The sequence below is a fragment of the Pyxicephalus adspersus genome, chromosome 3, assembly GCF_032062135.1.
Source record: "Pyxicephalus adspersus chromosome 3, UCB_Pads_2.0, whole genome shotgun sequence".
NCBI classification, from domain to species: Eukaryota; Metazoa; Chordata; class Amphibia; order Anura; family Pyxicephalidae; genus Pyxicephalus; species Pyxicephalus adspersus.
In genome coordinates, this window is record NC_092860.1 from 123,291,110 (window position 1) to 123,306,114 (window position 15,005).

At 40.2% G+C, this 15,005-nt stretch overlaps 2 protein-coding genes across 4 annotated transcripts in view; one reads left to right on the forward strand and one right to left on the reverse strand.

The window, feature by feature from the left end:
- FIP1L1 (factor interacting with PAPOLA and CPSF1) overlaps positions 1–7,593 on the reverse strand; it is a 37,351-nt gene extending 29,758 nt beyond the window's left edge. For all 3 annotated transcript variants that reach the window (XM_072406244.1, XM_072406243.1, XM_072406242.1), the window contains exons 1-9: positions 7,386–7,593; positions 4,573–4,621; positions 4,345–4,402; positions 3,724–3,821; positions 3,567–3,631; positions 3,243–3,350; positions 2,950–3,080; positions 1,965–2,074; positions 1,062–1,158 (exon numbers count right to left, since the gene is read on the reverse strand). In XM_072406244.1, coding sequence (XP_072262345.1) covers positions 1,062–1,158; positions 1,965–2,074; positions 2,950–3,080; positions 3,243–3,350; positions 3,567–3,631; positions 3,724–3,821; positions 4,345–4,402; positions 4,573–4,621; positions 7,386–7,557 — 888 coding nt within the window. In that variant the 5' untranslated portion in view covers positions 7,558–7,593. The remainder of the gene's footprint in view (positions 1–1,061; positions 1,159–1,964; positions 2,075–2,949; positions 3,081–3,242; positions 3,351–3,566; positions 3,632–3,723; positions 3,822–4,344; positions 4,403–4,572; positions 4,622–7,385) is intronic.
- Positions 7,594–10,769: 3,176 nt separating this feature from the next.
- The window catches only part of LOC140327474 (sec1 family domain-containing protein 2-like), a 13,312-nt gene continuing 9,076 nt past the window's right edge, over positions 10,770–15,005 (forward strand). The window contains exon 1 of the mRNA XM_072406859.1: positions 10,770–11,609. Within this exon, the coding sequence (XP_072262960.1) occupies positions 10,807–11,609 (803 nt within the window). The 5' untranslated portion in view covers positions 10,770–10,806. The remainder of the gene's footprint in view (positions 11,610–15,005) is intronic.

Sequence of the window (15,005 nt, forward strand, 5' to 3'; positions counted from 1 at the left end):
GTGCACTCCCTTGTCGTTGGAAAGGATCGTGAAAGATCCTTTCCAACGACAAAAATTGGAAGTGTGTACGCAGCTTAACCTTCCATCTCGTTCAGTTGTACCTTTCCTGCTAAAATTGCTAACTGTGATTTTGCTGTGCACTAGTGTGCATTAAAAGATGCAGCAAATCAGGCAGAAACCATTTTTTTCTTGGACAAAGGATATCTATCATCTTTCCTGTTCAGCATTATTGTTCTTGCCCTGCCCTATTTATTCATTAGATTTCTGTGCTTTTTAAATATGGAGGCTCAGCATCTTAATTTTTGGGAGTCAATTCAAGGTGGTCTATATGAAAGTGCAATCCCCCTAGGAACCCCCACTCCTCTAGACTGATGTCCACTTTTCAAAGCACTTTGATATTTGCACTCCTAAATGTATTAACCCCCCTAGCGGTATTCCTGAGCATTGTGACTCGGGTTGGATTTTCCAGACAAAAATGGGTATTCCCGAGTCACATTCAGGGTAGGTTTTAACAAAAAAAAAAAAAAAAAAACCCACTTGCCTAGTTCCGTTGCTGTCCCCCGGCGCCCTGCCAGTCCCTGCAGGGCCTGGGGATACGTTCTTCACCTCGTTCACCGGCCGCGAAGTGGAGAGACGAGATCCACGGGGTTTCCTGGTGACGTCGGTGCAGGCGCTGGTTCGTGTGGACCGGCGGGAAAGTCAAATAATTTTGTATTGGATTCAATACAAAATAGCTTTATTGAGTCCAATATAAAGAAATATTCATATAATATATAAAATTATATTATTTATGCTACTGTAATTACATGTTTACATTTTTTGTGGTTTTTGTGTTTTGTTATTTAAAGTTTATTATTAAATATTGGTGAGTTATGCCTAAGAATTATAGCCTACAATGAAAAAAAAAAAATTTCCATGCAAAATATTGTACCGCTTTTTGCGTGGAAATTTGGACTGACTTAGACCGCTAGGGAGGTTTAGCAAAAACAAGAACCTAAATCAGGGATTTAAATATCACTGCACAACCTATTTTATGGAATCATAGAAGATGCTGTACATACCTGAATATTGCTTTCATTTGCACCTCGTCGACGTCCCTCTACACGTGTTATAGTGGTAGTTTGTCCAATCACATCAATTGTGCCCGAGAGTTTCCTACTGTAAATACAAAAGGAAAGAAAATAATTCAAGTATTTCTTATAGTCTCCTAAAATATGATCTGCAGCACAAAATTCTAAGTCTATGTTCTTAAATCACTTATAATCAGATGCCATGTTTATTTCCGGCAGAAAAACAATGGTTTGCCTGCAGCATAACCTCCAGCCTGATTATATTTATCTTTCCTAGACTGGAGCATTTCAAAAACCCAAAAAGTTCTCATATGTAAACAAAACCTTGTTTTACAAGTCATAGACAGACCCATCATTCCATCCAGTCGTTATATCTCAATGACATACAAACCACTATACAACACTTACTGGTAATACATACAATGGAGAGACACTGCTGTTTGCTTACAGTGGAGACTTCTGAAACAAATTTGTAAAATGTACTGGACATCCCAATCTAAAAATCAACATGCTTTTGACAACATGTGAAAACAGAGAGGTTAAATATACAACCACTTGTACTTAATTATAAATTAAAGTATAAATTGTGGAATGCCACTGGAAAAGGATGCATGCTTTAGTCATTTCACTATACAATTTTTGCATTATGTTGAATGGATATCCAGCTTGGTAATGGCATATACACAGAAATCACGTAGGCAACCTACAAAATAATCTATTGACTTCACTGGAAGATTACAACAAATGCGGTTAGACTTCTCTGCATTCCTTCAGAAAAAGCAGAAGATTTTTGTAGGTCCATGCATTTTGCTATATGGTAGAATGATATCATGTCCAAATAAAGTTAGAACGTTATCATTTATGTTGTGTGGATAATAAAACTTAGTGACTCACCTTGGAGGTGTAACACCAGCTTTAAATAATGATGTGGGGGATGTGAACTCAGGCTTTGCTGTCTGTAACACTGTGTCTTTCTCTGAGTTTCCAGTTCTGCCCTGCTGCACCTGTTTATATAAAAATGGGGAAAAAAAAAATACATAAAAAAAATTTGTAATGAAATACATCCTAATAGAAGTTTACTTCTGTGAGAATAAACAAAAAGAAAATCAAATGGCATTTTCGAAAAAGGAGTCTGGTCTGGAAAGAAAACTTCTTTTCCAACACTTCCCATGATGCGAAAAGCAGAGAAAGAATTAGTAGGTCTAACAAAGTAGCATTACTGAGTGGTCAGCTGCTTTACAGGCATTGGAAAAGTGGCTGTTTTCTTACACAAATAGAATAAATAGATCTAAAGCAATTGTAACCCTAAAAATGACATATTTGTTGCTGTGTAAAGTTACAAACAGAATCAAAGTTTCTCCATTAAACACAGCTTTATAATGTTACAAGCCTCATTAAGTAAAGTTTTCAAAATACCACTGCTGTCAACCAAAAATCAATATACTTGTTTGCAAAATCCTTGAGATCTACCTGCACCTACAAAACAGATGTATTGAAATGTTTCTAGGTTAACCTGTGGGAAAAGATTTAATGATCCAATCAAAAGTGGCTCTGTGACCACAATGGAAGGAACTTTTCACACACACCATGAATGACAGAATACTTGCAATGTTCTTCCTTCCAGCAGTCTGTTAGTAGTGTGTTCCAGTTCCTATTACCTTTTCTAGACACCATGTTAACATAGAAAATGACCATGAAAAATGTGATTGTTACATGTTTACCACATAATACAGCTACAGGAATACAACAATTTTCCGACATGTTTTTTTTCTTAAGGGCCTGTATACAATACCGTCTTTCATATACTATTCATGCTAGGATTTCAGTATAGAACCCACCCCATCCGTCCCATCCATCCAATCCGCTTATTTTAACATACTGTAATTTTATTTGTAGTAGAGGAAACTGGAAGTGCTTCTAGGCCCATCCGTAGTCGCTTCTGTTTTTCGCAATAAGCTTTCCAAGTGTCTTCATTAAAACCATAATTGAAGTAATCGGAAAGATCAGCACCTAAAGTTGGAAAAACAAAAACACACACATTTACCAAAAGTGCAGCTGTGTTGAGTGCTGTTATTATTAATATAATAAGGATACGTTTGGTAAGGGATACAAACAAAATAGAGATAGGTCAGTCTAGTTAGAGACATCCGTTACACCTCCACAGATCATTACCTGGTTTACGCCAAGGCTTGTCCTCAAAAGAATCCAAGTCCACTTCTACCAGAGGAACACCATTAATACTGCCTGGGGCATCCAGATCTACCCCTTTGACCTTTCCACCTACAAAGCAGAAGAGTTTGACATCAATAAGAATTCACAACCAGAAACTCGAGTACACAAACTCATATGAAGTCCCCAAGAGATATAAGAAACTTTCGAGACATTCAACTTTCCACCAATTACTTTAAGGTTACCTGATCAAAACTAAGAAAAAGCACTTTACAGTACTGACCAACACCAAATATTTACTTTAATTTCTAAAAAAAAACAGCTTACCAGCAGGTCCATAAATTCTACCTCCAGTTTTGATGTTCAGGTTAACAGGTGCTGTACCATAGCTCCTAAAACAAACACAAAAAACATAATTTGCCATAACCCTGGTCTGCGATAAAAAAACAGCTATGTAGAATGTTTTTAAATATGTGTTACCTACCCATACTGAGGGGCTGTTTTAATATCTCCAATAGTAACATGGACATCATCGTCATCATCATCACTATCACTGTCACTGTCATCTTCTGTCTCTGTCACCTTAAATGATAAGTAAATCAAAGCAAAATAAACACATTGGTTTTATATACCTTAATCTGTAAGGTATATAAACACTACATGCATGCTCATGTGAGTTTAACAAGTTTTCATCTTCATTTTTTTTTTTTTTTTTATTTTAAAAACAAACATTTACCAGAGGCAAGGCTGGTAAACATGTAACTCCCAAGTGTCAGTACGCAAGCAAAATGTAAGGAATTTATGAACAACAATGGTTTTCATCAACACCTGCCTGCTGCATTTTGTGTTCCCTGTGTTTTTCATTATAAGACACGTGCTTTTAAAACACAAGAAATGAGAGAACACAGATCAATGCACACTGCTACAGCACATCTTTCAGCATGCTATATTAGGCAATAGGATTGGAGGTTTGTCTCCCTTAAACACCCACAACACCAACTTGGGCTTTTTTCACAAATAGTTGAGTACTGTTTTATTTACAGCTTCAATAAGTCACATCACAGAAATACTCAGACTTAACATTACTTATTTAAAGTAGGATTACCGGTTTTGCAACACCATTTTCAGTAGTTTCAGCTTCAATACTGGTTACAGGATGAGAGCTAAGAAATAGAAAACAAAATAGGAATATAATAAACAAAAGAAACAAACATTACAAACAGACCAAGTGCAACAACCAACAACAGTGAATCTGACTTTACTCATCAGAAAGATGATCGCCAACACAATAATGAAGAGCTCCTTAAAAGTCCATTATCAGAATAATGCTCACCTTGTTATATCCTCGTCATCATCATCTGGTCCTGCAGCTTCATTTTCATCTACAAATAAACACACAAAACCATACCAGACATCTTTGTGTTGAAACAAAACCAAATATCATTAAGCCTAGTAATATTTAAAAAAAAAAAAAAAAAAAGGCAGAACAGCTTGCTGCCAACAACACGTTTTCTCCATTTGTATCTTCTTTTTCCTTTTACTACAAGCTCATTATTACCTGCATTTTTAGGTGCTACACATGTTTATATGAATCTTATTTGACTGTAAACGGGCAAGAACCATCCATTAGAGTTATACACTACCTCAATATTGTTCCTCCCCCTAACAATAAATTACTAAATTAATATGCAGCTTCACTACAGGTAGTTCCCGGGTTAAGAACTTCAAACATACAGACGACTCTTAGAAGAAATCTTTTGCTAAACACAGCTGAGGTTGTGGGTGATCTTAGGGGGTGAGCTCTTTCTGGAGCCTCTTGTAACTCCTTAATGACCAATACAAACTCTGCAGTTGTTTCTTTTTTTTTTTGCATATCAAAGCACAGCTTGCTGCAGAAGGTAATAAACGTCCAGGCTCCATGTTTGTGATTGATTTGTGATTAACTCACAGTGAGGATTTTATACAGTAACTGACACCACACTGCCTAATAATATGTTGAGACAAACATCTCTCCTAATTGCATTTATTAAAATAATGTACCTGTTCTGACTTGCATACCAATTCAACTTAAGAACAAACCTACAGTCCCTATCTTGTATGTAACCCAGGGACTACCTGTAGAGCAATAAATAACTAGCATTCTACTAGAACAATCATGTTTACTGCTGTCTGTGTCTCCTTGGGGAGAATGCCAGACAGAGGAAGAAGAGAAAGGAAAGGCATTATTTATAAATATATATTATAGCTCAGCAAATTCTAAGAACCAGATATTCATGTGCCTAAATAAATCCACAATATGACTAACAATATGTGCAAATGGCCAGATTCACAGTTATGCTGGCAAATAATATTTGGAGACTATCCACACAAATGTGCTGCGGCACTTTACCATGCACTGGGTTAGGCCAACCTATTCATGTAAATGGGCTGCCAGGGGGTCTAAAAAATGGACCTGCATTACGTTCAAAAGCTCTATGCAGTGCAATGCACCCTGAAGTTGAGTTGAGATGCTATTATGAATGAATGGGACCACAACAGTTGTTAGGGGGCTGTGGGAACATTTGTATCACATATATCCTTCAAGAATCTGGTTTTCTTGCTATAGGAAAATACAAGCAAGCATCCATTACTATGGGGCTCAAGAACACCATAGCTTCTCATATCAAAAAGGAACTGTGCAATTTATTTGCATTGATCCCAGAACTAAAATGATTTCTAACAGCACTTGCAGGGTCATCATCAATGGACTTTTCCACATATGAAGCAGATTACCCTTTCTCATACAAGTCTATGGGAATGCAAAACCTGACAAACAGGTGAAATGAAGGTCAGGGGGTCATTTAGGAAATCTCAGACACGGTGATGTCACCGTAGTAACCATCCAGGTTCCATCTTTTGTTACTAGGCAACAGAACAATGCTTACTTAGCCAGATGCATAGGAACACCTTTTTATTCCTCCTTTTATCCTCACCCTGATCTTTATATTAAGTTGCAACAAATACAGAAATAATCAGGCTGCCATTGCTGACAGCTGGCTCCTTTACAGGTAGTCCCGGGTTATGTACGAGATAGGGACTATAGGTTTGTTCTTAAGTTAAATTTGTATGTAAGTCAGAACAGGTACATTATTTTAATAAATGCAATTAGGACAGATGTTTTCTCACTGTTTAGGCAGTGTGGTGTCAGTTACTGTATAAAATCCCCACTGTGAGCTAATCACAAATCAATCACAAACATGGCGCCTAGACGTTCACTAACTTCTGGAGCAAGCTGTGCATTGATATGCAAAAAGAAACAACCGTAGAGTTTGTCTTGGTCAGTAAAGAGTTACAAGAGGCTGCAGAAAGAGCTCACCCCCTAAGATCACCCACAACCTCAGCTGTGTTTAGCAAAAGATTCTTCTGGAAGTCATGGAAACTGCCCCCCATCAAGCCTCTGTCCTGCACACAGCAAGCAGGGAAGCCCTGTTCATATCTTTGATTTGTCTGTATGTCATATTCAGAATGATGACGTGATCTGCTCCATGCTTGTATTAGCTCTGCAGACTGACAGAGGCCAAGAAGGATGGACAAAAGAAGCAGCCTGCATATTTCTCTTACCACAGGTTCTCTTTAAAATTTGGAGTGATACAACACAGCTATAGATAAAGCCAGAGAATACATCTCAGATTTGGATATAAAGGGGACTGATTAGAATCTCACATTTTTGTCCACTGCAACAGTATTATCATATTCAAATTCCCACTGTCCCCAGTGCTGAAAAAGAAGGCAAATTCAAAGCTTTGTGTTGTCAGCAAAACAGGAAGTAGGGGGAAATGTCCAATGGGGACACTTGGCTTGCTAACACAAGTACAGACTGGCCTTTTAACCATTGCCTGTTTAGTGTCAGATATACTGTACACCCTATAACAATATCTGATCATGTTACATGATATGACAGCCATGAGAAGAGATATCCATACAGATATAAGGGGTCACCACATACATGGATGACACAAGTGTAGGCCTCCTGTGACGTAACCTCTGATATAAATACAAATATATAATCGTTGTATTACACACAGGTGAGCTGCCTGGCTCAGGGCCTATCTGTGCAGGTGATATTACCCCACAGCCCGCTTCCCTCCCTCCCAGCAGAGCTCATACCCCCATACAGCCACTCTTCTTCCTCATCCCCGCCGCCGCCTGCGGTCACAGTGCTGGTGGCAGCGGCTGTAGGAGGGGTGGTTGAGGAGGGAACAGCGGCAGCAGTGGGGCTGGAACCGCTCATCTCCGGCGAAACCACCATCTGCTCCAGCACCTCTCCACCGGCAGACATCTTTCCTACATGGGGCGCAAAAAGCGGCTCTCGCGAGATCTGGCCGGCCTGTGACTGCCAGAATCCCACATTGCCGTCCAGTGATTGGAGAATCTGTATGATATCACGTGACAGGGTAGATAGACCGCAAGCGGCCATGATTACTGAGGGCAAAGAAAACTTCCTCCAGGGATGTTAAATAGAGTGACGCAACGTGTTAGTGTTGTCTAGCAAGGTGGAACTATACAGACATTGCATTGCTAGGAAATATATATACTTGTATTTTACTGATCTCCTACAGCCACTATGTGACATTCTTCAGGCCTGGATCAGGTACTTTCTTGGCAGGGTTGCCATGTTTTAAAGTTTCAGATGTAATAATATTAAATAAGACATGTGATACTTTCCCCACCTCCTAGATTGTAAGCTTTTTGGGCAGGCTCCTCTCCTCCACCTGTGTCAATATCTGTATCTTTCTGTATCTGTTGAAATCACAGTGTGGTAAATTTAAACCTGATTTTAATAATATAATCTCCTTATACTTCAATACTGTCAATAAAAAGATTTAGGAAAAGCCAGTGCTGTTTTTCTATTTGAAAACACTAATTTGTGTACCAGCTTTTATGTCACTAAACCAGAACTAGCATCAAGCTGATAAAAGCAGATGAAAACCATCATGATCCTGATCTGTGTAATAGCTCAGAATAAGAGACTTGGACTATGTTAAAGCCCTGGGACTAATATATTCATAATATCGAAATAGGAGGTCAGCAATGATGACCAATGCATTTTTTTTAGTATACAATTATATTAAAATATATGTATAGCCACAGTATTCTTTTGTTTTGGACTGAGTTGGGAAGGAATTAAACTCCTGACAGTTTATTTTTTGCTGTTCATGACCCTTTGGGCAGTATATGTCTTTACTTCCAGTAGATACAACAACAAGTGAGGGGAAATCTCTACAAACACCTAGGATTTTCCTATCTTAGACTTCTGTCACCAAGTCATTCACATTAAAAGATTCCCTCCCAAATTAGAGAACAAATATGAAATTTTAAAATGTCCATCCATTTCGGTTCTAGTTACAATGGTCCCCAAGGCAGAGATGGTAATTCTCCTTAGAGGGGACAAAGATGGAATTCAAGACTTGACTGGTATTCTTGTCCTCTACATATTATTAAAAAAGCTTTGCCAATACATACACTTTAAAACATAACCCTAGGAGGAAATAAAACTACCCTTTCAATTGGCACAACCCCCCCACACACACACAGACACACACACACACACACGCAGCAAAGGTTTAATGCCCTTTTTTGCCTACCCAGAGAAGAGAAAAGGGAGAGATAAAGAAAGTAAAGTGAATTTTACAGTTCCCCTACATCAGTGTTGTCAAACTCAGGCCGGTGTGAAAAATACTAAATGTTTACTAGAGCTGGCCCACCAGTAGACAGTGCTTGGACCGCTAATAATACAAATCCCATAATGCTCTGCTGGTGCGTTAATCAGGACCCACAAGTGCCTCCTCCTCTGTTGACACTCATTAGAGACCTTCAATTGTAGACATTTTATTTTAATAAATATCAAGATTGTCCAAATTTTTAATTTTGGCCCACTGTGTATTTGAGTTTGACACCCCGGCCCAATGTCAAGATATGGATTTACCCCTTGCAAGAAGAAGGAAGCCACCTATAAGGGTAGTTTGTATTATTATTGAAGTTCAGCATAAAGTCTCATAAAGCTGGTTCTCTACAATAGAAGAAGTCGTATTCCCACCTCCTTGGTGCCCAATGTCTCCTACCTACATGATATTCTTCTGCATTCAACCCCTCTGAGGGTGCTGTGTGTTTCCATCCTTAGAGCACATTGCCACTGCTGCGTCCTGCAGCAAATAGAGCCTAAGGAAGGAACCAGAGCAAGCAGAGGGAGTAACAGACATTGGGCACTCAGCTGAAATCTTGTTAAAGCTGACCTGTCATCACACTTTTTACTTTATATAAAAGGGTGGCACGCTGTGAGATCAGGAGATGTAAGAAGGACTGGGAAGAAGAGGAACAAAAGGACAGGTGTGGGACCAATTAGACTAGGATGATAGAGGAATTGACGGCTTTCCAGCTGTAAAGGCCGATTTTTTTTTTTTGTGATAGTTCCACTTTAAGACCATGACAGCTATTATATCAGTCCTAAAGCTTCAATACTTTCCAAGCCTATGTCTGTGAGCTGAAACGCAAATCTGGTGTTCTTTCCAGTGCTTTTACCAGCTCAATGAATATGTCCTGGCAGATCCATGGACCAACGCGCTGTACAGACCCGAGATTCTCATCCGCCCTGAGACAATTATCAGACGAGAACCATTACACGTGTGTACCTAGCCTTAGTCAGTGATTGATATAGGGGAGATCGATTTTGCCCTGGTGACACACCAGGAAGTGAGAAGAAATCCTCTCAGTTGTCACAGTAGGTGCATTATATTATGATATATGGATTATGTTTAACTTCACGTTCTCCACTCTTTTAATTAATGTTTGCACCTTAACTCATTATTTTAAATTTCTTGCCTGGTCCCACCTACCAGTCTAAGGCTCACGCCTTCCCCTGGCCTTGCGTCCCCAGCGTTCGCACGACGGGGCCACAGATGCCGGCTGGCCAGGGGAAGCAGATGCTGGGCACCACTGGAGGACACAGCTGGAACATGGAAACCAGGTAGGACTTTAAAGAGGAACTAAACTGAAAACGGAGAAGGGAGATAGGACGGTAGTTAGAGGGTAGGGAGGGGTCCAGTGAGAGTTTCTTTAGGATAGGGAGAATTATGGGTTGTCTACCCTTTTATGTAAGGTGAAATTTCTGAGTTTAGATATGCTTTAAAACTCCCTGGCAATTGCACCCCGTGTGTGGCTCGTGGCCAACGCTTTTTGCATCTAACCCTGAGCCACACTTGGGAATACCACCAGGGAGGGTAAAATAAAATAAATGAGGAATGTATTTTTCCTTTAATAGGAACTGTGTTAGGATTCTATGCTGCAGGTTAACATGTGATTTGTGTTAGGATAATCATAAAACACAGACAGTCATTTCCCAAGCAGGTTTTAGCCCTGGAAAGGACAGAAAGCTCCATGCAGGTAGCTATGTTCAGTTCCTCATTGGGGAGCCACTAACATCCTGCACAGCACCAAGGAGTTAGCTTGGCCTGTTGTTTGTGTTGACGTACAAGGTGCGCGCCGGCCACGTTGTGACACGTCATCAGCCTGCGTTGTCAGAGCTGTCACTATGGCGAGCGGTGCGGGGTTGGCAGCCTTCAGCCTGAAGGTATGGGAGCCGGTATTGGCTAAGTCTCGGCGGGCGGTGGTGTTTATGGACGATCCGTGTGCGGAGATCCTGCACTGGTGTGGCGGCACCGAACTTTTCCTGGCTGCCGGGGCTCTGAATGTCAAAGAGTTCTCCAGCTTCGAGTCTGGCGCCTCCAAGCAGCCCAAAGCCGTGTTTGTGGTGAGCAGCCCGCTGCGGGGCCGGGCCCTGGATGTGATCCGGGATGTGGTGAGCCAGAGCTGCTTCCAGTACTGCATTGTGGTGACTGCAGTGAGCCCGGGGGAGTCTGAGGGCCGGGCAGTGCAGGAGCAGCTGGAAGAGAAGCTGTGCCAGTGGATGGGTAATATGGGTTACACTGCTGAGGTCCTATGGGCACCACTGCTGCTGGCACCGCTCAGCCCCCATCTTCTCCTGGCTCCGGCTTTCCATGCCCTCTTCCCTCTCCTACCAGATCAAGACCTGCAAGCCCTGAACCGCAGCCGGCCGGACAAGAAGAGGTTCCCGGCGTTGGCCGACGTTGATTTCCCTTCCCTGACCCCGGAGCTTCAATCTCTGATCCGCAGCCTGGTGTCCCAGCTCAACCAAGTTCTGGAGGGCATCGGAGTACGCGAAGAATGCTTCTCAGTGGGTCATCTCAGCAGGATCATTGCTGGAGAATTGGCCAACTACCCTCAGGCCAAGAACCGACGGAAGCTGGCACAGAACAAGGCGTCACTGGTCTTCATAGACAGGACTCTGGATGTGACGGGTATGAGGACTACTCTATTCTAGACTGGTCAGCATTGTGTGGGGGGAGTGCCAGGCCCTCAGTAGTCTGGTTCCCTATGGATGAAGTCATCAGAAAATAAGTGATCCCTACAGAGTGCGGTATTGGACCTAATGGGAATGTTGGCAATGTCACCAACAACACATTGTCACTGGATACAATGTCTGCAAATCCACATTTATCACATCTGTCAAATCTCAGTCTGATGAAGTGGTCTAAAGGAAACCAGGTTACTATGGGTGTCCTGATACACTGGCACAAACCTTTACAATATGACTTTTCTGAAATGTCAGAACAAATCTTAGTCTGTGTATTTGTGGAATGCTACCAGAAGTTAATAACAATTTCAGATATAAGGTGATCAGTAGCTTGATGTGGCCTCAGAATGCTTTAGTATTATTAAAGTATGATTGTTTTAGAATTCTTGCCCTATATGAACAATACGAATCTAACATGTAAACAACGGTCACCTGATGTCCTCTATTGATCCATGAACAGCTGCTGTACAGGTCAATGGAGGAGAGCACAGTGGGGTGCAGCTCGCTTATTGCCCCTCTTTCCATAGAACAGAACAGGCGTTTTGTGTACAGAGCTCACTCATTCGTCTGTCACTCTGATCTTTTGTGATCATTTCGAGTGATGAAAATCGCTGGTGTATATGCAGCTTAACATCTAAGCGAAGCTGGACTCACACCTTTTAATTTTTGTTTGATGTATTTCTATTAAAATTAATCCAAATGTATCAAAATATGTTTCAACACATTTGTTAAAACATAGGTTGAAAAAAGACATCAGTCCATCAAGTTTAACCACTAGGGAGATAAACATACCAGATATTAAACCCTATGGACATAGTTGATCCAGAGGAAGGCAAAAGAAAACCCTTGTAAAAATCAATTCCTTCCTAATTCCTGGAGGCACTAGAATGTTCCCTGGATAAACATGCTGACTCACATCCAGGAACAACCATGATCATCAACCATCTGGCAATGATGTAAAGTGTGGATATTTATTACAGATTACATTGCCAAGTGATATCCATCTTGATGTGCTGCATTCATTATCAGTGGAAAACACATCAGGAAAAAACTTGCACAGTTATACCCCTGCTAACAAAAATAATTCATTTCGGAATCACATTTGATAGCTAAAACGTGATTTTTATAGAGAATCATTTAATTAGTTCTGGATGAGGCCCACAATTTAAAGTTAAATTTAAAAAAAATAGTAAAAAGCACAATATAAAAGGTCATAAACTCACCAAAGGCTGAGATGAACAGCTTCCCCCTGTAACCGCAGGTAACAGGTACATTATTTTAATAAATGTAATTAGGACAGATGTTTGTCTCAACATATTATTAGGCAGCTTGGTGTCAGTTATTGTATAAAATCCTCACTGTGAGTTAATCACAAACAGCACTTTATGGAGCCATAGACATTCATTTACTTCTGGAGCAAGCTGTGCGTTGATATGCAAAAAGAGAGTTTGTAAACTGCACCTTAGATCAAGATATACTACTTAAGCTAGCTGCACATGTCAGATGGTTCTTGCCCAAGATCAGCAGTCATGCTTGTCTTTGGTTAAAATCTGACATGAACAGCAGTCCCGGGCATTGTTCATCAGTCCGCCTTGGCAGATTGATGAATGATGATTGAGAACATCTGCTATGCATTGCAATATAATAGAGCACAACAGGGTACTGATTACACGTCCTTCCTCCCCTCTCCATTGAACGTAACAACGCTGCATGTACAGCACTTCGTAGAATACTTTTTTAATGGCTGATTTAGTTGATTACTAGCTTGCCAGGTGAAGGCCTCTGAACTTGGTGCGGAGCTAACACAAATTCAGAAATATTTACACCTCTTTGGTGTATTTTGTTGTCACTATGTGACTGAAGAATGTTTATGTAATTTAATAAACATATTTTTATTCTACATGTGTTTTATAATCTTTTTATGTTTGCCAATTTAAAAAAACAAACAAAACCTAATTGGGATTTTTGTGTGAATGTATGCTATTTAGGAGCTCTGTGAAGTACTTAGGAAATATTGGGTTCTGAAGTAGAGTAGCTAGAATGAACCTGATGGTCAGTACCAAAGAATGACCCTGTATTTCCCTCAAAACTTACTATACCTAAGTGATTTTGTACTAAGAGTACTGTAAGGTCCCAGATATTACATGAAGTTTTACGGGAATCCACATAAAAGCTCCATGGAGCATTTGAAAGATCCTATTAAAATAATAAAGCATTTACCTGGGAATAGGTATGTCTTCCTCTGGTCAGGCCTGGTAGTTAGCTGCTATGGCTTAGTTATCAAAAACTGATGATCTAATAACAGATAATACTGTCTCATCCTACTAGGGATACTCCCACTCACTTCCTGTCACAGAGACTTAACTGAAAGTCAGAGATATTCTCCTCTTGAATTTAATTGAGCAGGTGTCACTATTGGAAGATTTCCCCTCAACTCCTGTTCTGGTGACAACTGTAAAATTTAGAATTTTCTGTCTCTTTCTGTTCTATTGACAGTGGTCATTGGGAAAAATGGAAAGGGTCACAGCAATAAAAACCTTACAGAGTTTTAACGTCTTACTTTTCAGTATCAGTATATGTTAATGCAATGAAATAGTACTCAACCACACACCTGTGTTTTCTAATGCTTAGATGTGTGTTGCATTAATGTATTCCCTTTGAAAAGGCCCTTTAAGTGGATCCTGAAAGTATGTGGCAAGGTCCACTTATTTAGGATGCCCCTCCTCTCTCTCTGAAATGTTGAATGAGTGGGGAAAAAACGGGTAAATATTAAACTTTTTTTCAAGCTTTCTCAAGGAAGATCTTGGGGAATGGTATGTAGCTCAAACCTCATTATGATTCTCCATTGGGGTGTCGCATAGCATCCTTTAGCAAAATTTTGGCTACTTGGCATTGCCTGAGATTTTGTTGGCAGTAGGATGAAACCATTGAAAGCTGGGGATGGTGAGTATATTAGCTCACTGCTGCATAGAAAAACCTGAGTTCCCCTCACATGTGGTTCTATGCAGAATTTAAGTAAAACTTCCTCACAAAGTTTTGTTACACTTTTGCCCTCACCCCCTTCAGTACGTAAAACCTACTGATGTTAACCCCCCCCTCTTGAATTAGGAAATCATCTGATGAATTGGAGGTTATGTTCCCATGTTCTTGATCTTAGCTTCATACTGAAAATATGTCCTAAACTATATTTACAAACTTTTTGTAGGTTTCAATCAAGCCCTTTCATTATTAGACAAAACTTTACATATTTTATTAATTTAGACTTTTTCTTTTTTTTAGTTTCTGTCTTTGTTGGGGAATTCCTCTTACTACCTTTCTGGTAAAATATCAACAGGACAAGAAACAGGGCAACATTT